This window comes from Cricetulus griseus, assembly GCF_003668045.3.
Source record: "Cricetulus griseus strain 17A/GY chromosome 1 unlocalized genomic scaffold, alternate assembly CriGri-PICRH-1.0 chr1_1, whole genome shotgun sequence".
Classification (NCBI taxonomy): Eukaryota; Metazoa; Chordata; class Mammalia; order Rodentia; family Cricetidae; genus Cricetulus; species Cricetulus griseus.
In genome coordinates, this window is record NW_023276807.1 from 190,653,672 (window position 1) to 190,676,107 (window position 22,436).

General features: G+C 43.7%; 1 protein-coding gene across 1 annotated transcript in view; it reads left to right on the forward strand.

The window, feature by feature from the left end:
* The window catches only part of Cacna2d3 (calcium voltage-gated channel auxiliary subunit alpha2delta 3), an 804,511-nt gene that overhangs the window by 635,308 nt on the left and 146,767 nt on the right, over positions 1-22,436 (forward strand). Inside the window, exons 19-26 of the mRNA XM_027389601.2 lie at positions 4,018-4,089; positions 4,348-4,409; positions 5,744-5,811; positions 10,658-10,703; positions 10,865-10,962; positions 13,372-13,465; positions 16,816-16,911; positions 21,886-22,007. Of these exons, the coding sequence (XP_027245402.1) occupies positions 4,018-4,089; positions 4,348-4,409; positions 5,744-5,811; positions 10,658-10,703; positions 10,865-10,962; positions 13,372-13,465; positions 16,816-16,911; positions 21,886-22,007 (658 nt within the window). The remainder of the gene's footprint in view (positions 1-4,017; positions 4,090-4,347; positions 4,410-5,743; positions 5,812-10,657; positions 10,704-10,864; positions 10,963-13,371; positions 13,466-16,815; positions 16,912-21,885; positions 22,008-22,436) is intronic.

Below are 22,436 nucleotides of genomic sequence, written 5' to 3' on the forward strand. Positions count from 1 at the left end.
GCCCCCTAAGCTGTGTCCCTGACACACCCACTTTAGTGTGCCATGGAAAAAGCCCTAGAGTTCCAGAGTGCTTGAAGACTCCATCTGGTACCTCGTAAATGTGAGTTCTTACAAAGTAAATGTTCATCTCTATGGGGGTATTGTAGTCTCTTTGAGCACAAAATGGGACACTTACCTGGTTCTTAGTGGGCTTAGCATAGGGGACAAATATACGGTACCCCAGTGTTCAGTGGGCACCATATTCACCCAAGCCAGTGGTCTCTCAGTTCCTTGCCTCATACTCAGGAAGAATGATGGCCACAGAAGGATATAGATGGCCAAGCAAGGGAAGTTTCACTGAGAAGTAAACTGATAGGCAATATCATCAGGAGAATGAGCTGTCTTTATATAAGGAGACACAAACTATTTACAATCGAAACTGCACCTTCTGGAGAAGCTTTCCCCCATGGGCACTGCCTAAGGGGGAAGAGCAGCAGACCTCTGGTGGAATGAGCATCCAGCTTTACCTGGAGCACAGTGCTAGAAAAGTAGTTACTTTGATAAAGTCACCCAAACTGATAATCCCCAGAGACTCCAGTATAGCACAAGTGAACTAGGTGTCAGGGTGTATCCCAGAGGCTGGGGAGGCTGATAAGTGGCTAAATGTTTATATCCCCTGGAGGAGAGTTTGCCTTTTCTGTTATTCATTTCATTGTGATGAGAGCTGTGGTCATTGCATATCACACCTACAGATGTCTGGCATCTGATAGGGAACAAAAAGGTACCGTAGACCATTGACATCTGACTTGCCTTTCTTTGGGTGTGTTTAGTCAAGCATCTATGCATGTGATTTCTAATGACAGTATAATCATCTAACATATGGACACACCAAAAATTATTTTAAAGTTTTCCTCTGCCAAGCCATTTTCATTTTTTCCAGCTGTTCATGATTACAAATCCAGGCAGTGGCAAGTTCAAAGACTGTTCAGAGCAGCACCATGGCCATGCTCTTCCATAGGGAAGATGGGATTGTTATTGCTCACCACTCTTACCTGAGCTCTGCGGACCTCCCTCACATGTGGGGGCCACCAACTTCTAGAGAGATTATTTGCAAGGGATCCTTGGCAATACGCAGACCATTAAGATAGAAAAGTGACTTTTCTAGAATGTTCCAGGCTCACAAAGTGCATTCCAACTATTAGTCTCTTCCCTCCTCTGATACAAGAGCAGAATATCACCTTCTCATGGGCTATGAGTCCCAGAGCCAAAGTATATGGAAGAGCTACTGGGAAGGTAAAACCACAGACCATGCCACAGTCAATTTCTAAAACTTGTGCTTTGAGAAAGCAAGAAATAACAATATATAACTCATACTAATGATAAATAACTAATTTTATCTTCTGATTTAGGCAGCAGAGGTTTGGAACTTGCGGTGTGTGTGTGTGTGTGTGTGTGTGTGTGTGTGTGTGTGTGTGTTGAAAGCATGAGAAATCCCTTTGAAGTCAGATAAGGCTATCACAACAGCTTGAGCTGGAGTTACAAGTGGTTATTAGCTGCCCAATGCGGGTGCTAAGAACCAGACTCAGGCTCACTACAAGAACAGTGAGCATTCTTATCACCCAGCTATCTTTCCAGCCCTAGAAACTTGGGCATGAGAGTTACAGCCTGTGTTTCCTTGGGCAAGCTTCTTAGCCTCAGGCCTCAACTTCCTCTCGGGTCAGATAGGTATGGAAATAGAAACACAGAAGACAGTTCTGAGAGTTTTTGAATCAGTGCCCGATCCTCAGGAAGTTCTCAGTCAACAGTAGCTATCAGCAATGGGAGCTTACCAATAACCTGACATCTACAGCTTAAGACAGCACTGGACAGAAGTTTTGGATCTGGGTGGCTTCACTCAGAGTCATTTTTGATTGAACAAATGACAGAAGACATTGAGGCACAACGACATCAAAGAATAGCTTATATGTCAGTGATGGAGCCTTGCTAGCTAGGGGTCTCTGATGCCCCATGTTGTTTCCTCTTGAGTCTATCTAACTCATGGAGAATTAGGGACAGTAACTTGAAATCCACAGAAGTAGGGGAGATGTCACAAAATCCACCCAGTGGGCTCTGACCAGTGAAGAGAGGAAATGGAGTCTATGGAGACAGGAAATGCAAAGGCATCCTCAGCATGATGCATTCTTTATATAGCTCATTGTCAAAGCAGCTAGAGAAACATTGGTAAGAGATTGAACATTGGTGTCCAGTCATCTGGAGCTTGAATTCTGATTCCTTTAGCTAGCAGGAGGTGCCTGACACCCAGGTAAGGAAAACGATGACAGTGGTGGTGAGAATGGAGGACATTAAGGCACAGAGAACAGTTAGTGTACCTGGGCCTCCTCTGCTCATTGCCCATGTGCTACTTACCACAACTGTATGAGATGGGTGCTGTGCTCTATTCTGTTCAGCAGAAGAGGAAATTGAGGCACAGAGAAAGTAGTGATTTGCCCATGGTCAGTCTGTCTCTAGGGTCTGTTTCTAAGTGACAGCATTCTGTCCTTCCTCACAATGAGGTGCTTGTGAGGGAGAGCTTATTATCCTTGTAAGACTAGAATAACTGTATAAGCCTTCGCCTCTAGAAAGCATCAGTGACCCTGGCCTTGGGCCCCCCTGGCCCCATACTAATTGTTCTCTGCTACTGGGGGTTGGGGGGTAGGTTGGCTAGGAGAAGCTGACATAATCTCTGACTTGCCTGAGGAACTTGAGAGGGGAAGGTCCCAAATGGCTTTAGGCAGGCACCAAAAAGAGGAAAAATGAAAACCATGTTAAAGATAAATCGAGCCTGTTCTTAAAAGTTAGAAAGTAGACTTAATTAGGACCAGCTCTCTCCATCCAAAACCACAAAAGTTAAAATGGGAAAATATTTCCAGAAATGCCCATTATGTGTTGTTAAAAAATATCTAAAGTAAAATATATGTTTTATTTTATACATGCCTCCAGCTAAAAATTATGCTTTTACTCTCTCTCAGAGAAGACGGGAATGCTAACCCAAATCTAGACAGCCCGGAATCAAATTTGAGGTGCTGCAAGCCCTGCAGTTTTCTATCAGCCTGATCTCATTCAGGTTCCAAAGGAAAGAAATTAAAAACAAAAATCAACACACACACACACACACACACACACACACACACACACACAAAAAAAAAAAAAAAAAAAAAAAAAAAAAAATCCTGAAGCGCAGACAGAGAAAGAACAGTTCCCAATGGACTGGCATGTCAGCCTTTGTTCCTAACCCATTAAATGGCCTTTCCTGTCATGTCTCCTTGCTGCCCATGAAGGCACATCCTTCATCACCCAGTCTGCTGTCCTCCTCTGAACTCGTGGAAGGCCACAGGTAATTAGATGAGGTCAGCTAGGGGGAGGGAAGGCGAGCTAGGCTTGCTGTTCCAAGATGGGACCTCCAAAACTCAGAACTAGGGTCAGCACTGTTCACTGTCTTGTCAGCAAGGCTGTTAATTGGGTGACCATCTGAAGCTGATTCATGCTGTGGAAAAAGAGTTACTGTCTCCCCAGTGCCCCCCAATCTTTTTAACTGCTGTTTAGAAAAACATCTTTAACTTGATTATCTTTTGAAAAATGATTTCTTTGTGACAAATCGGTACCCCCTTTGAAAACCAACTTGTCCCCCAGAGACATTCCCGCTTGTTGATAGTTTTAGCAGATTGTCTGGAGTTCATTCTATGACCTCTGGACTCATCAACATCCTGAGGCCGCTCTTGTTGCTACCCCTAAGGGGTTCACTTGTGTACCCCAAATAAAAGTTGGAAGTCATTTGTCCTTGTTCACCCCCCCCATTGTCCAGGAGCAGGAAAGATGTTGGGGTTCACTTGTACAACCCAAATCAGAGTTCTGCACACCATGTGCAAGTGAATCCTCAGGAGCATGTAGAAATTGGTGGGAATCCTTTCTGGACTTTGAAGAGAGGACTTCTGAGCCCAGCACTCAATGACATGGGAACCCAGGGAGGCACTAATTCCCAATTCCATTTTCTTGTTCCAGTTACGAAATGCCATGGTGAATCGGAAGACGGGGAAATTTTCCATGGAGGTGAAGAAGACCGTGGACAAAGGGGTACCTTTTTCTCAAACATTCTTGCCTCTTCATTAAAACAAACCAGTGTGAAAAATTAGCTTTGAAGGTTCTCTTTGGAATAAATATCTTTCGCTGAGCTCATTTCTCTCTTGTCTTTACTTATCTCAAACAAGATTCATGTAGAATTATTATTAATCAGATCACAGTGTGTCCATTTATTTTTATTGATTTCTGAAAAACATCATCTAGCAGACTAACCATGTTTTCTTTTCTCTATGACTTTTCCCCCTGATCTAGAAACGGGTTTTGGTGATGACAAATGACTACTATTATACAGACATCAAGGGTACTCCTTTCAGGTAGAGCTGACCATAATCATGGACATTCCATCAGACCTATCAGTGTGTTTGTAACCAACCTGCTGGCCTCTCAGAGCTCATCATCTAAGGATAACAAACACCCTGCCCAAAGGCCGGAAAGAGTGAGGAAGGGGCTTTGCCCAGGCTGCTCTTTGCCTTTCTTCTAGAAGAGGGAAGATGGTTCAGGCCCACCCCAAACAGCCCATCCATTTGCTACAGCTGCACATCCCATCTCCCCCTGCCCCCCCAAAAAATCTCTGGGGCTCCCACCAAGGGTAGAGGAGACCAGTTCAGAGGGTCACCAGGTTCTTCACCATCTCACTTGCTGCCTCTTAAGACCCATCTCTCACCTTTTATTTTCACGACCCAGTAATCCTGCAGGTGACATTTCATCCCCACCTTGTGCTTCCGTTTCAACTATTCTGAATGTCCTTTTGTGTTGTCTCTCCGTTATAGACTTTGCCTTGTGGCCTGCTTTCAGATGTGTATGGAACATTCTAAAGTTGCCTGCTACTGTGAACTCAATGTTGTTATGTGATTTGTAGAAAACAACAGCATCACCTTATTTTAATAGGGTTACTTTGTGCTCCTGAGCTGGTATCTTTCAGAGTTAAGGGAGAGTTAATCAGTATAGATCAATCTGAAAAGTAAATTCTAGCATCATTGTCACCAACTGCCAAGGATTATGACCAGATGCAATTTGGAACCAAGGAATCAAGGAACACATGAGCCACTAAATGGCTTTGCCAAATGAAGGGACTGTTTTTAAAAAAACAGTCTCTCACTTTAGGCCAAAACAGAAAGGCATTTAAATCAAGCCAATAAGAATGTGGGAAAGCTGCTAGACTAGGGAGTGGACCAGGCTAACAAGCCAGCCATATGGCCCTGCTGCTGCTTTTGAGTGTCATGGGCCTTCAGAGTTTTGCTGTTGAGAAGAGATTGGTTTTTTGGGGGGTCTGGGACTCTGCCTAAGTTCAGAGTAGAGGTGTGTAAGGTGGTAGCAAGGAGCAGGGTGTGTGGCCTTGGGAGGACATCCAGTGGAGAGCTTTCTGGAGGGACAAGTTGTTGCCCACAAATCTTACAAACACAACAGCAGCCAATTGCCGCTGGCATTTCCAATCAGAAATGACTTTGAAGCAGCTGCTTGGGCCTAAGAAAAACCAACACCCACTATAATCAGTGAGGTTTTTGAAAGTAAACTGTTGAAAAAATTGTTTACAGAACATGAAATGGAAATGTGAAAATGGAAAATAAAATAAAATAAAAATGCTAGCCCACAAGTCTATTCCAGTCACTACCCTGGACTTCAAGGTTTGCTTTGTTTCTCTGCACAGTTTAGGTGTGGCGCTCTCCAGGGGCCATGGGAAATACTTCTTCCGAGGGAATGTAACCATTGAAGAAGGTAAGGCACAAACTTGGTTGGCTTATCCTTGGGTGTGGGGAGGAAGGCCCAGAGCCAGCCCTGAGAGAACTGAAGATTGTGTGTGACTTTAAAGCCTCTGGCTAGTGATTTGGGCACTTGACTCAAATCACTGCCCTCTTAGCCCTTTTTTTTTCTTGCCAGTTTTGTGTGGATTTCTGAATGGTGGGAACCCCAGTCAGTGGCTGGCTTTGGTATATTCTTTTACCCATAAAGTTGTGGAGGCAAATTATAGGAATCTCATACTACCTTTGGGAACAACTAAATTAATGTAAAAACAGAAGTATAAGGAGAAGCAATGCAAAGAAAGATCTGGAAGCCTTTGCTGTCAACATAGTTGAGCCACCCGTCTAATTGGTTTTGTGTTGTCCTTCATCCAGGGGAACTATGACTACTGAAGAGATTAAAAGAGGTTGGGAAGCAGAAGTAGGATCTTATAGCTCTGAGGCCTTCCATCTTCATAAAGTGCAGGTGCACAATGATTCCCATAAACTTTAGTCATCCCAAATCTGAAAAGCATAAAGTTGCTGTCATAGAAATTATCCTTTAAATCCCCAACAACCCATGAATCCTAAGCAGTCACCATTTCCAATACTGTGAACATTTGGAATTAGGTGAGTGTGGTGTTTAAAGGGCTTTTATTCTATAAATGACTGAGTAAGACACTTGTTTAACCTGGCCTTTGGGTCAAGTCCATCTGCTGATTAGCCCTGCAGTGTTTCACAGGCACTGGGTTTTTTTCTGACAAGGAGCCATGATGTCTGGTAGAGCAGAAGAGAGAATAGAGGGGTCCCCTGGTTACTGGACAGAAGCAAGGATATACCCATCCAAGCATCAAACATATGGTGTCTCTTATCAAAGACATAAGAGAACATGAGTCAACCTCACGGCCTGGACAAGATATACTCCAAAGAAAGTATTCTTAAAAGCCATGTTCCAATATCTAGAATTTTCTAATTTTATGGACTTTGTATAGCTTTGAGTATATCAGTGCCCCTGAAGCAATAAAATCCATAGCCAAGCTATTTGAGATGAAATGATGATATTGATTCATGGTCAGAGCAGGAGAGGTCTTTAGTGGACCGTTTGCCTCCCTTGTATCTGTCCCTTTAGCCTGACTCTTCCTTGTTTTCTTCTCATGTCTCTGTCTGTCTGACTGACTGTCTCTCTGTCTGTCTGTCAGTCTCTCCCTCCCGCCATTGTCTATTTTTTGCTCTCCCTCTCTTCTCCCTGGCTTTCTTCCTGCTCACAATTGCAGTCTTTTGGACCATTTTTTCTGGTCACTACCTCCTTCCTGTGTGTTCCGCAGCTGTTAGGCTGAGCCATCACTTGAGAGAACACAGAACTAAGCAAGAAATTAGTTTGAATACTTAGCAAGGGGGCCAGTGTCTGGTTATCCACACAAATGAGATCAGATCTTCCTCTCTCCGTGGGTCCTCTGTAAATAAAAGGACTCGGGCCTGTCAGCTCCCTGAGTAAGAGAGCCCAGGAAAGCTGCTTTCCCTGAGGCTGCTAGCCAAAAGCTCTCATCTGTGAGAGCCTTGGCCTAATCATAGTTCTCTTCTATTCCTGGAGTGGAAAGTTCTTTGAGGATGGTAGCCATATTCTGGGAGGGGGTGTGCTGTAGCCAGGCCCTCCACATGCTTTGCCAATGACTGCTGCCACCAAGATGATGAATAGCAAATTTTTACTCAGAATTGTAAGAGATCAGGGCTGAGGGTTTAGCTCAGTGGTAGAGCTCTGGCCTGCAGGCACCACACCCTGGATTCAGTCCCCAGCACACCTAAAACAGTGTTGAAGGTTGATTGAAGCCTGAACTGGTCTTCATGCTAATATCGTGTCTCTTCAAGACCTCCTTTGACACGTTGCTTCTTTTATATAATTATATCCAATCCAATTCAATGATTATTGAATCAATTATTGGGTGCATGTTATCAGTCTCAACTTCCCAGAGTATTGTTTTCTCAGAAGGATCAAAATCAGAGGGGAAAGGACTGGATAAAATCACATTTGTATGTTATCCAAGAACTCAAATAAGTAATGAGAGTGAGCTCATCCCTTGGGCCTCATTTGTGAGTCTCCCTGTGAGCCTGGGAGAGTTTCAAAGATGAAGGCAAGCAGAATAACCTGCAGTGAGAGAAGGGAACAGAATCAACACCCTGAACTCAGCATCCTGGGAAGGTACAGCCCACAGCAAGGCCTCTGCACTTGTCACTTCTGTAGTGAGCACTCCCCCTGCCACCAGCAAGCTTCATATGCCTCTTTGCTTTCTCCTTTGCACAGAAGTTACTTTTTCAGTGAATCTTTTCCAGGCCACCTGAGCAAAGCTCTGTCCGAAGCCTTCCCATCTCTTCCCTCCTGGCCTTCCTGTGCATTCTCTCTTGCCACTATCAGCTGATATGCCGTATATACAAATTCCAACATTGCTTGTGTTTCTCCTGTCACTTGAAATTACAGTCCACAAAGGAAGGCTGGTTGTTTGGTTCATTAGGATATTCTAGCACACACTTGTTCCTGCCTCGGGAAAAATATTGAAGAAAGAAAGAGAAGAGGAGGTGAGAAGGAGGGAAGAAACAAGGAAGAAAAGGAGGGAAAGGGTTAAGAGAAGGTGTGTGTGTGTGTGTGTGAGAGAGAGAGAGAGAGAGAGAGAGAGAGAGACTAAGATAGATAAACAATGTTCTACTGCTTGCTTCCTGTAGAACTAAGCAATATTGTGTTGCACATCAAGCATTTTAGACATCTGCATTTGACCAGGATTGGCATACAGTGAGTCACTGGAGAAACTGACTTCCTGAAACATTACAAACAACGTCAGAGTACCCAGTCATATTTAGAAATGCTTGTCTGCAGATGACCCATTGAGATCAGAGAAAGAGGGTGACTCTCTAGAGTGTCTTACCTCATTGATGTTGCTGTGTCAAAATACCCGAGACTAAGTACCCTATAAAAAATTTATTTAGCTTACAGTTTTAGAGGCTTAAAGTCCAAGATTGGGTAGCAATATTCCGTTGATTTTCTGGCAGCAACATAACATAGCAAAGGTAGACGGGAATATTATTGTGTTTAATTGGGTTACTCATACAAGTGAGGAAGAAAGAGACCCATTACTGTGACCAGTACATTAATCTCTTCCAAGGGTAGTAACTCAGTTACCTAATTTAATGGAAATTAAATCCCATTCTTAAAAGTTCCTACCTCCTACCCTCTCAATGCTGACTTGTTGGGGTTCAAATTTCCAATACACACACACACACACACACCTTTGGAAAACAAACCATATCACAACACTAGCATACATCAGGAAGTCTGGAGTATTCTGTGAAATTCCTAGCTTCCCTAGGAAATAAGGAGGACCTAAGAGAGAGATACATGGTCTCCTGGAGAAGGGGAAAGGGACAAGAGCTCCTGAGCAAATTTGGAACATGGGGCAAGGGGGGAGGAGAAAGAGAAGTGGAGAAGAAGAGTGGGGAGGAGAACATGAGGGATCAGGAAGATTGAGTCTAGGGAAAAACAGAGGAGAGCAAGAAAGGATACCTTAATAGAGGGAGCCATTATAAGTTTAAAGAGAAATCTGGCACTAGGGAAATGTCCAGAGATCCACAAGGATGACCCCAACTAAAAATCTAAGCAATAATGGAGAGGCTACCTTAAATGCCCTTCCCCTATAATGAGATTGATGACTACCTTATATGCCATTCTAGAACCTTCATCCAGTAGCTGATGGAAGCAGAAGCAGACACCCACAGCTAAGCACTGAGCCGAACTCCTGGAATCCAGTTGTAGAGAGGGAGGAGTGATGAGCAAAGGGGTCAAAACTATGCTGGAGAACCCATAGAAACAGCTGACCTGAGCAAGTGGGAGCTCATGGACCCCAGTCTGCCAGCTGGGGAACCAGCATAGGACTGAACCAGGCCCCCTGAACATAGGTGTCAGTTAGGAGGCCTGGGCACTCTATGGAGCCTCTGGCAGTGGAACCAGTATTTATCCCTAGTGCACAAATGGACTTTGGGGACCCATTTCCCATGGAGGGATACTCTCTCAGCCTAAATACATGGGGGAGGGCCTAGGCTCTGCCCGAAATGATATAACAGACTTTGATGATTCCCCCATGGAAGGCCTCACTCTCCCTGGGGAATGGATAGCGGGTGGGATGGGGAGGTTGGGGGAGCATGGGAGGATGGGAGGGAGAAGGAACTGGGATTGGTATGTAAAATAAGAGTGTTTCTAATTTAATTAAAAACATATATAAAGAAACTCCTGGCTTCCATGCCAGCCTCAGCTCTCCTAACTACTCTTCTAGACAGATGACTCACTTTCACTTAGAATCCTTTGGCAACTACTAGTCTTCTTTGCTGGTTGAAAATAATGGAGTATTGACAACCTCATATAATTAAGCCTATAGTATCACCCTCACAACTATGTGTAGGTAGGGTCTATGTCATTCTTGTTTTGTACATGAAGGAAGTATGAAGAAGCAAACCTGTTAGCATTACACAGGAGTTAAATGGTCCAGTTGTCAGTTCCAGCTTCATGGAGCTCCAGAATCTGTCTTCCTAGACATCCTGTGAGAAATGCCCTTCATTTTCATGAGGTTGAGATTTCTCCTGGATGAACACTAAGGGAATATGGCGGTGCTGGCCACAGCAGGGTGAGAGAGTGATCTGGATGACTTTCCACATGTGTCCAGAGTCCTTGTTTCCCAGAACATCCCTTTGGGGTTGATATCTACTGTGAACTACTCCCTCATAAGTGCTGTCCTAGAGTATTTGAGGTCTCTAGGAAGAGGAAGAAGGGTGATGCTTAATAATGTTTTGTCCTTGACTTCCAGGCCTGCATGACTTAGAACATCCCGATGTGTCCTTGGCAGATGAATGGTAAGACTCCAATAGCCTTTCATCAGTTTCAAGATTTGTTGCTCTCTTTGCCATCTGCTTCATCTGCCCTCTTACTCAGTTTTCCTGGTCCAAATACAAAGGAGGGGGGAGAAGCTGTGAATACTTACATGTTTTCCTTTGGGACCCTGTCAATTTCTTAGGTCCTACTGCAACACTGACCTGCACCCAGAGCACCGGCATCTGTCTCAACTGGAAGCTATTAAGCTCTACCTCAAAGGCAAAGAGCCTCTGCTTCAATGTGAGTGTACTCTCAAAGCATGCCTGTGGGTGTGGGGAGGCTCAGGAGCTGCAAGAAATTAAGGAGCCTCAGGATTCAAGAGCAGCTTTGCCTTTGCACATATTGTCAGTCATACCCAGCTAAGTCCCTTCCCATAGCAAAACATGACAAGTAATGCAGCTTATGACCACACTATTCTTAATCCCATTGAATCTGCACTCCCAGGCCATCTAGTTAAGCAGCTGGGTAACATGGAGATGACATTCCAGTCCTCCTTCTACAAATAAGGAACAAAGGCTGGCCAAAGAATTACCTTGTATAAGGCCATAACCTAGGTATATGGTTCTCCAAGAATGGAAATTACCACTAGCATCTGTTGCTTTTTATTCAGTTCCTACCAATGTCCCTTGGAAATGCTCTGTGAGAACTAAATGGCTGCTGACTGTGGCCTGGGAGCCCCCACCCACTGAAGGACAGGAGTTCTGGAGGCCTGAATAGACCCTCCCCATGACAAGATAGTTTCAGTAGCTGCAACTTGAACAGAGGGAGTCACCAAGAAGAAGCATGGCACCTGTTCCCCCTTCAATAATGGGAAACCTGCTTGACATGTGGTGTCTTATAGAATAATCAGAGCAATCCCAGCAGAGGTGTGTGGAGACTCTCCAGCTGTGCACTGACAGTTTCATGGGCTGGATTTGCTTTTGGGGTTATCCTCTGGTAGGAAAAGGATCAGATGGGCAACAGATGAGCCCAATTTTCCTGTCTTTGAACTTGTTAATTACTATATCAAAAGACATATCTCAAGCATGGAGAGAGTATGAAAATGCATTTTTAAATTAAGCTTATTTAAAAAAAACATTTTTGTATGTGTGTTTTGCCCACATGCATACCTACATGCACCACCTGAGTGTCTGGTGCCAAGAGAGGCCAGAAGAGAGCATTGGCTACCCTGACATGGGAGTTACAGATGGTTGTAAGGCACCATATGGGTGCTCAGAATGAAATCCAGAGCCTTTGTGCCAGCAGCAAGTGGTCTTAACTGCCAAGCCACCTCATCAGCTCTAAGTTCAGCTTCCTTTAGTCAGCCCTTAGCTTCCTAATAGTTGTGATATTTTGAGTACTCTTTAAGGATGAAACATCAGATTTAGAACCAAAGCCTTTGTGTATCCAGGTCCTGTCCCCTCTCCATCCCCCAAAGAATGACTTTCCTGTATTCATTTATCATTCTCGTGTGTTTTACTCATATTGTTACTCAATATGTTTCATATTGTTAAGTAGGTTTCCATGAATAGTGCATGGCACTCTTTTCATTATCATATATATATGATAATGAAACTCCCAAATCCCCAATCTGAAAAATGTTTAAGCAACATAGTGATACTATAATCGGCAGAAAATGCACTTGTTTTATGGGGAAAATTACCTTAAAATGTTGTTTGCAATTATATTCAGATTTTATATTTGAAGTATATGTGAAAAACGAATTTCGTGTTTACAACTATGTCATAGCCCCACATCTCAATACATATGTCAAGTATTATAAAATCCCCAAAGTCTGAAATATGAGATATTTTGGTATCAGACACTTAAGTTAAGAGCCCCTCAGGATGTAGACATACTGATATATTCTATGAAGTACTGCATACTATAGTATAATGTAAAGATAGATATATGTACAGCTCACTTTTATTCTTCATACTTATAAAGTTTGTGTGGGTCATTTATCTCCATTGAGTTTGTTTGCCTTATCCATGGGATTCTGCTATATAATCACATCTCAACCTATTCACCATCTTTCTGATAATGTGTGAAAGTGCTTATAGTGTTTACTTTTCATCCTTTCTACTCTCAGGTGAACTGAGTACTGGCCTACCTCTAAGAAGCCTCTTTTAAACTCATGATCTCATGCCATTAAGCCTCTTCTATAGTGCTCTGCCTTTTGGATAGGCAGTTTACCTCCATTAAAGTAAAGTCTTAATGGAAGAAATCACATACTATGAGTTCCCATAATTACCAGTTGTGGTATCCCATTCTCATACCCTGCTGAATGCCGAGAGCTAAACAAGTGATGGCTGTAGTGAGGGCCAGAGGCAGCTTTGCCAGAAGTTCTGGCTTCCTGCCTCCAAAATTAGGACTTGTCCTGCTGGCCCTGACATGAACTCAGAGGAGAGAGCAGAAAATTCAAGTGTGTGGGACACCTGACTCTTTCTGCTTGATACTGTCTAGTCCCGTTGCTTGGGGCCCAGTGGTAATACTAGTGTAACAGGTATCCATTGTTTTATATTTTCAGCCAGTGGGAAGTTAACTCATAAAACAACACCCTTTATAAGAACATAGCTTGTTGACCCCACAAACCAGCCCCATGGACCTCTATGGTGCCCTTCTTTGGGGTCTAGCCAGAGCCTTCTTATCTTCTGTCCCTCCCAATAGGTGACAAAGAATTGATCCAAGAAGTCCTCTTTGATGCTGTGGTGAGCGCCCCTATTGAAGCCTATTGGACCAGCCTGGCCCTCAATAAATCTGAGTAAGTGGCTATATGTGTCCCCCTTCATGGACATTTCTGCACAAGCTCTAAAATATGGTTATGTTTTAAGGAACTAAACTGATTTAGGAGCCTAGTGTTAAAGTTTTTTTTTAATTTTCCCCTAAGCTCCAAACCACAAGAGCTAGAGCAGGGTAGCAGCATGGGCTTGGATGGCAGGGCTCCTGGGCTTGACATGGAATTTGTTTGAGTTTTAACATTACATGAAATTCAGTCTGTGGAGGCAGGGTGACACTTCTGAAAGGGTGCAAGCTGGTGGAAGGAGCTTCCTGCCTTGCCAAGCCCCTCCCACCTCACAGGCTGGTGTGAACTTGAGAGGAGGCCAGGCAAGGTTGTGAGGAGGTTGGGGAAATGGATAAACTCTTTTTCGGTGGGGTGTCAGTTACTGCTCTGTGGTTTTATATCTGAAGTGGAGGAGGGGGTGCATGTGGGGGAATCAGGAGTAGTTGGTGTCAAAAGCTAGGGCTAAAACTGTGTTAGCAGCTTAATATATATATATATATATATATATATATATATATATATATATATATATGGCTATTCACTCTCCCTAAACCCTCAATTGGTATAGTATTACGTTCTCTTAAGGCTCCTAGTCTTCGTTCATTTCTACCTTTGCATTTACCTTCCTTTCTATTACATCTGTTGTTCACTCTTTCATTGCCACTCACTCATACATTCATTCATTCATCAGGTGTGTGCATTCTGTGTGTACTGGCCAGGCAATGGGGAAGCAGGAGTGACCCAGACAGGAGACTGATAGAGACTGCCCTTGTGGCTTTATGGAATATGAAGTCACTTACACTTGTGATAACTGCAGTGAAGGCAAGAAGACAGGTAGACTATGATAAGACCTAGTGTAGATGGGGAGACAGCATCAGTCAAGGGGCAAGAGAAACTTCAGGAAGATAACTAGCAAGACCCAGAGCTACTAGATGAGAAAATACTCCACATATTTGAAGAATTAGAGGTTACTGGAGAAATGTGGGGGCAGGAAGTCAGTGATGTCAGGTGACAACTGAGTGCTGCAGCAGTCTGGGTAGCTCGGGACCTTGAGGCTCAAAGTAGAGATTTGGGAATTTCTTTTTAAATTTACTATCATCATCATCATCATCATCATCATCATCATCATCATTATTACTACTATTATTATTATTTTCACAGTAGTGGGTATTGAACCCAGTGTGTGGCACATGGTAGACAAATGTTCTACCACTGAGCTGTATCCCTGCCCTCAAGATTTTGGATTTTTATATTCAGAATATTGGGAAATCATTGAAGACTTATAAGAAAGGAATCAGACAAACAGATTTGCTTTTGTTTTTATAAAAACAACCTCTCTATTGCTGTCTATATAATACAGTGTAATAGGGTAAGAACAGCAGCACAGGCTCATCAATACCCAGGGATCCGCCAAACATACCAGGGCAATGGGCACAAAGAAATGAAGCCCACATATGGCCTGCTTCAGAGGCTGAGATCCTCCACCCCTGCATGCACTAAGACCTGCTGGTGGTTTGTGGTATGAGCCAAGAGAGGCTGAGCCTCCCACTTCCCTTCCCAGACTGGCACAATGAACACGGGGAAGATAGTGCTGTTTTCCAGGGTAGAAGATAAGGAGAGAGGAGCAGATGCTGGCCAGACATGGCCAGAGCTTTTCCAGATGCTGAGGCTGGAATCTCATTAGGAAAGACTTCGGGTGGGCAGCTGAACATGAAACTGGGGCTCCATAGAAAGACTGCCATTCCCGTTATTCTTTGGGCTGCCCTCTTACCTGCATGGGTCATATTCCCTACAAGCTTGGGAAAGAATCAAAGCTTGTCCTAGGGCTTCTTTCTCTCACAGATATGTAAATGTTTCTCTTAGGGTCTTATGAAACTCTGAATTTGGAGCAAAGATTGCTGACTCATCCCTCACACATGCTACAGATTTCTTACGTGGTAGCTTGCCCTGCTGTCCACATGTGTAACTGATTGGACAACCTTCATGTTTGGTGTAGGCTACAAACAGAGACAGATGCATTGTCTTGGTTTTTATTCACCCCCCTCAAATACTTAAAGGTAGTACTGGCCACCTTACTGTTAAAGACTGAGAACCTTATATTGAAAGTGATCCAGGCAGTGCTTTGGAACAAGTTGCTGCTAGCATCTAAGACAGAGAAACAGCACAAGAATTGCCATCTGTATTCATAATTTACATGTTGGAAAAAGTGTGTTTGTGGAAAAGGACTTTTCCTTTTCTCTACAAAGAATTACATGTTGAAATCTCCTCAAGAGCATGTTCAGACACTAAATATGCTCTGGAAGATGAAACACCATTATGACGAGTGTCCTTTACAAAGAGTTGCTGGAGTTTCTGTGCACGGCACTCTCTAGTGGGTGTGGAAGGAACCATTTGTATTCATTGCCATTCTCATCACTTTGAATGCCTGACAAAAGTGAGCAAAGAGTAGCTCTGGCTCCCAGTGTCAGAGAGTTCAGTTCATGGTCACCTGGCCCCACATGCTTGTGTAGGCCATCATCGTGGCAAGAGCTTGTGGAAGGGGAAAGTTCTTCACTTCATGATAAATAGGAGAAGGGGCGTGGGAGGAATGAGAGATGAGAATCCCCTTCAAGTTCTGCCTCCAGCAATTTCCTTTCACCAGCTAGGTCTGTACTCCTGTAGTTTCCAGAACTTCCCAAAATAACACCACCACTTGAGGACCCACTCCCTAGCACAAAAGACCTTCTGAGGAGTACTTCATAAACATCACTCCACTCATCTCTTTGGGAATGGTTTTGAGAATAAGGTCTGTGCTTGGATCAAAGCTTTTCCCACTGTACAGAATTCTCGGCTGTGGAATACCACAGAGTTCGTTTAGTGGCTCCACTCCTTGTTTCCTTCCACAGGGAAGACCCTCTGACAGCCTTCAGACCAGAAATATACTTGGTAGCCTGGCAGTAAAAACACACCCTGTGGACACCTTCCCATCTCTTCTCTGAGTCTCAGGCTACTCCCTCTAAGCTTGTACCAAGAACCCTAAGACGAGAGGTGTTGATGTTTGGAAGTGCATCCCCGCCCCCCCCCCCATTCTGTATTTGTCAGCAGGGGATTCCTTCATCTCTCCTGAAAGTCTCTTCATGCAAGCTGTGTCAGGGATGATGAGTAGTCTCGCCTTGGTGCATGTGTGGATGTGTGCATGTTCGTTCGCCTGTGTGCGTTTCCCTGGTGACTTTTAAAGTTCAGGTTTCAAAGCTGCCGTTTTGTCAAACATTCCGTGAGTCTTGAAATGTAAAAGCCATTATCTGCTTACTGTCTAGAAGCACTCCCTGATGTCTGCTGTTCTGTTTCAGGAATTCTGACAAGGGTGTAGAGGTCGCCTTCCTCGGCACCCGCACAGGCCTCTCAAGAATCAACCTGTTTGTGGGAGCCGAACAGCTCACCAATCAGTAAGTAGGAGCCCCCCACCCAAGCAGGGCCCAGTGAACTCCTCAAAGTGGAGATTCAAAGGGGGCTTATTTCATTTCTTGAGGTTCGGGCCACCCAAGGCCTACTGAGAGTCTTCCTCTCCCTTCCACTGTGGGGGCCCCAGTGCACATGTTCACCTGTCAGTTGGCCCTTCCACAACCCTTTGTTCCTCAAAGTCCTTGGCTTCTGTCCACTGTCCTGGAGTCCTCTTCTGTCTGGTGAGTCATGTAGGACTTAACTTGGGAGATGTTCCAGCTGCTGGGGAACAGCTGGAGAAAGGGACGTGCTGGGCTTCTGACTCATGATGAGGGCACTCAGATGTCCTGAAGCTCTTCCCAGGACTTACTGCCAGAGTCTCAGGTCTGCTCCTGATTTGTTTGTTTATGTTTCAATAAACCTCTGTGCCCCCGTGCATGGCTTGAGAGGACACAGAGCCTCTTACCCAGAGATGGACTCCCTTAAGGTACCAGGGTTGACATTGTCTCCATGTAGTTCCCAAGAGACCTCGTGGACCAGTGACTGACAGTAGCAGAATCTAGCCCCCAGCTGCTTATTAGGTCATGCTTATTCCCAGTGCATCAGGAGCTCCAATCCCTTAGTCATCAGATGGGTGTTTCACCTGCATGGGTCCATAGTCTGAATCTTTCCTAAGCTCATTAAGTTTTTCTCAGTCTCTTTTCTCTGATATGGGGGCATTGTTACATCAAAGACAAAAGGGGCCTAAGATTCAGCAAAGCTGGATGTGTTTAATAATTGACTGTGTTCAGAGGTTCCCAGCAAAACTCACACACCAAACCTTTAAGGATAGTGTATGGTGAATGCACACAGTGGTCATGAGTTTGAGAGGGGCTGACCCTTGGGGTCTCAGAAAGGAGATTCTCCTTAAAGTCCAGCACTGTACTTCCTGATGGATGGCACACTGGCACCAGCCAAGTCTGGCAAATCGTAGAAGGGTCCATTTTTATATGTTTGGTGAGACTGGCTTTGAATTACTTTTCAAGGACTTTCTCTGTTCTAGAAGCTCACATCTATCATTTTTGGAAGTTAGCTTTCATTGAAGCTTGACTTTTTAAAGTCCCCCTTAGCTATTCACCTTCAAACAAGGCTTTTTCTAGAAAGCAGGTTGCCAGGAAGGATGAGAAGTATTGAGCTGCATACTGCCTTTTCTGGGAAGGATCCAGAAAGTGAGCAAAGACAGAAATCTATTTTCCATTTCTTAGAGAAGAAGACTGTACTGTTGCTAGTGCTGATATTAAAACAAGTGGATAACAATAGTAATAGGTTTTCCTCTGGCCCATGGCCCTCATAGTCTTAGGTTCTTGACCTCATTAACAGTGTTGGGTATAGGTTCCATCCCATTGGAGTGGGCCTTAAATCCAATTAAAAAGTGGTTACTCATTCCCTTAACATTGGTGCCATTATTGCACCAGTGGGCATATCTTACAGGCAGGTCATTATTATGGCTTGCAGGTCCATAACTGTGTGAGATTAATGATTACTCTTCCCTTCTGGTAGCATGTATAGCACCTTCTAGCACTATGAAGGCTACTCAGTAGGAGTAAAGCTTCCAGTTGAGTACCACCCAGATTTCTTCATGTTCTATGCCATAAAAACTACATGGTGTCTTTAGCAATAGGGTCTTATCATCAAGTTGTGGCCAGTAATCAATAGTCTTGGCAATATCCTGTCATGTTTAGCAGAGTCTATGGGGCCCCTTTAACCAATGACTCAAAAAGATATGGAGTAGAAATGGGCACCAAGTCCTACCCCTAGCTAAGAAGCAATTCATAAATGATAGGCACTGAGAGAGAGAAAGTCAATTTTCTTCATCGGAGTGATACCAGATAAATCAGTCATACCACAGGACAGGCAATTTTATCATTTTTCAAATAGTCCAGGGGTATATTTCTGGAAAGGAGTGTTGTCAGTGAGGGCCAGTAAGCAGATGGAAGCAGCTATACCAAAAGTTGTGGCAAGTCGACTGTGCCAAGTCCTAGGAGTATCACAATTTTATGGCAATATTAGCACAATGGGTCATTTATAAAGGAAGACAGTCATATCTAGGGGATGGGGGGATACTTTCTTATTAACTTATTTTTTAGATTCCAATCCCAGTTCCCCCTCCCTCCTTTCCTCCCACTTCCCCTCTCTGCTCCACCTTCTGCTCCTTGAAGAGTATAAGGCTTCCCCTAGGAAGTCTATTAATTCTGTTCCATTATCTTGTTGAGGCAGGACCAAGGCACCTCTCCCCACACCCCTGTGTCTAGGCTGAGCAAGGTATATCTCCATATAGAATGCCCTCCACTAAGTCAGGTTTTGTATTAGTGTTAGATCTTGGTCCCACTGCCAGTGTCCTCATATATTGTCCCAGCCTCACCATTGTCTTCTATATTAAGGGAGTTTGGTCTTATACAAGTTGGAAATACTTTAAAGAAAGAAAATTGTTTCAAATGCTTGCAGAGCTTTTATCTGTATGTGGGATCATAGTTATCCTGTGATATTAAACATGTATGGAGTGCTTGCTAATGCCTAGGCCTGAGGATATTGAGGAGAGCAATGTCTCCATCTTTATAGAAAACTGAGGCCTGCTAGTGTGGTTTCAGGGGACACCAGATTCAGAATAAGGAAATAGATGATGGCTTTCCCTGTCATGGGTTTTCTTTCAATGGAGTGGTATATACTTCTTGAGTGAGGATCAAGAGGCTACTGATTAGTCACATCCTAAAACTGAAGACTGGTTTTCTGAATGAATGCGAAAGTTCATGAAACCACCAAGCCAGAACCTAGTACACAATTTCCTCTCCTTGGTCCATGACTGAAAATGGAGCCATTACAGGTCCAAGTGATGGCCGTTTCCATACTTAGACTTTGTCCCCGATCTCTCTTTCTGAAGTTGCTTCAAACAGTGGACTAGTGAGGTGATCATATCCTCTCTTCAAGGGTGATCTATCAGCAGAAAGTGCCCAGAGGCTGTAAAGTGTGATCCCTAGATGAAGGTCGGGTTAACAGACACTCATTGGAACTTCAGGACAGTAGTCCCCTCATCCTAGGAGAGAGGCCCCAAGACTCTCTGATATTACATAGCTCCAAACCCTATGTATTGCTTTTTCTCTACATGCATACCTCTGAAAAAGTTTAATTTTAGATTAGGAACATAGTACACAATTAGCCATAATAATGGTTGATGAATAGAACAATAATAACAGTATAGTATAATAGAAGTTATATGGATGTCGATTATTTCGCTCAAAATGTCTTTTTGTATTATTTGCTCTCCTTAGGATGATCTGAGATAAGATGATTTACTGTTATGTGCTTAGGTGATATGGGTTGACTAGTGTAGGCCTTGGAACATACATTGGGACCACTGGGTAAGGGTCACTTGGACACAAGCACTACCATTATAGTCAACTTGAATCACAGATAAATATCAAATGACTAATGTGCAGGTAATATGCAGCATGGGTATGCTAGGCAAAAGAGTGCTCATGTCTTCGGTAGAATGTATAACACTTCAAGAATTTGTATCAAATTAGCACACAATTTAAAACTCTGCAGTTATTTTTTTTCTGCAAATTTCCAGGTAATATTTCTCAACCATGGTTGACCACCAGGTCCTAGCACAAACAGAAAGCAAAGCTGTAGGTAAAGAAGAATATTTTGATTTCTTTTCAAGCTGCTGGGAGAAAAGCAGCTAAAGCAAGGAAAGGGATTTTTGCCTCACAATTCTGGGTTATAGTCCATCATGTTAGGGAAGTCATGGTGGTAAGTGCTTGGGAGAATGTTCACATTGCCTTCATAGTCAAGAGGAGAGAGCAGCGGAGTAATGAAGCTTGCCTTCTTCATTTATAGAGTCTAGGATTCTCCCATGCAGTGAGTGGTTCTGCCTACAATTAGGATGGGTCTTCCCACATCTATTAACATAGTCAAGACAATTCTTCATAGACATTCTCAGAGGATAACCTTAATCTTGACAATCACTCACAGTTGTGCCCAGAGTTTGCCTCCTAGGTCATGTGTTGAAAAGGAATGCTAGCCATTGTCATGACTCTATATTTAAGGCTCTTTAGAGAGATGCACAGAGCTGAGCAAAATGCTGTCTACAGAAGTTTGGTGAAAGAGATGTAACAATGTGTAAATTAGACCCAAAGAAAAAGAAGACTATGTGACCAAGTGGCTCAGAGCCTTTGGTGAGACAAGAATTTATATGTGTGTTATGTATCTAGATTCACAAGGGTTGGAGATAATTTCTGAAATATACTTTTTGATGTATTTGGAACTTTGTAAACAACAAATTCTTAATGTATACTTACACACACACACACATACACACACACACACACATACACACACACACACACACACACACACACACACACACACACACACACACACACAAACACACTGGGGAGGTGACTCTTCCTATAACAGATCCACAGATTAAAAAAACATTATTGTACTCCATAAGCTGTACACATTAATCATCTACTAAAAGTAAATTTTTAATAAAAAGAGTGATTTTAGCTTTGAGAAAATGCAGTGGGAAAGAGAATGTACCTAGATGGTGTCTTCCTTAGAAAGAAATGCCATGGGCAAGGAACAAGGAGTCCAAGAAGAAAGAGGGGGTTACAGAGATCCCTGGAGCCATCCTGTGTGCCCAGAGGGAAGGAACTTAGGCAAAGAAGAACCTGAAGGTCCTAACAGGGGAGTCACTTTCCCTTCTCTTATACCTGCCCTGGTAGCTTCTCTCATAAAGTGGGAGATACACTCTTAGAATCTGACTGCCAGCCTCTACAAGGGAGTTTTAGAGTGAAGTGTTGGCTTGGGTCTCCACTGTGCTGAGGAGGGCAATTTGAACTTCTCAAAATCAACCCTAGCCCCTGATGATAAAGGCTCTTGGTTATATGGTGTGCATCTTGACCTTGAGACACAACACTCTTCTCATTCATTTTCAGGGACTTTCTGAAGGCTGGAGACAAAGAGAACATCTTTAACGCAGACCATTTCCCTCTCTGGTACCGACGGGCTGCTGAGCAGATTCCAGGGAGCTTTGTCTACTCCATCCCCTTCAGCACAGGTGAGGCAGTGCTCTTTCTGTCTCACTCTGCTGGCTGGTCACTGTGGGGGTTTACCTGAATCCTGAGGGAAGCTAAGTTCAGTCTTCAGAAACAGTGCAGAATATTGGGCCAAGTCTGAGCCAGTCACTTGTTCCACTCAAGCGACAGCCTCCAATGCAGTGGAGGTTCATCTCAGCCAAATGGTGCAAAGGGCATTTTAAGAAACAAAGTTGACATTTTGTATCCTATGGATTTGAGGACAAAATTCTCAGTCAATTTGTTTTCAATCCCCATGTAAAAGAAAGTTCAGGCATCATTTGCTAGAAACTTCTGTGATTTGCATCCCTTTGGACATACTCAATATTCTCGCTCTCTCTGTCTCTGTCTATCTCTCTGTCTGTCTCTGTCTCTCTGTCTCTCTGTCTCTCTCTGTCTCTCTCTGTCTCTAT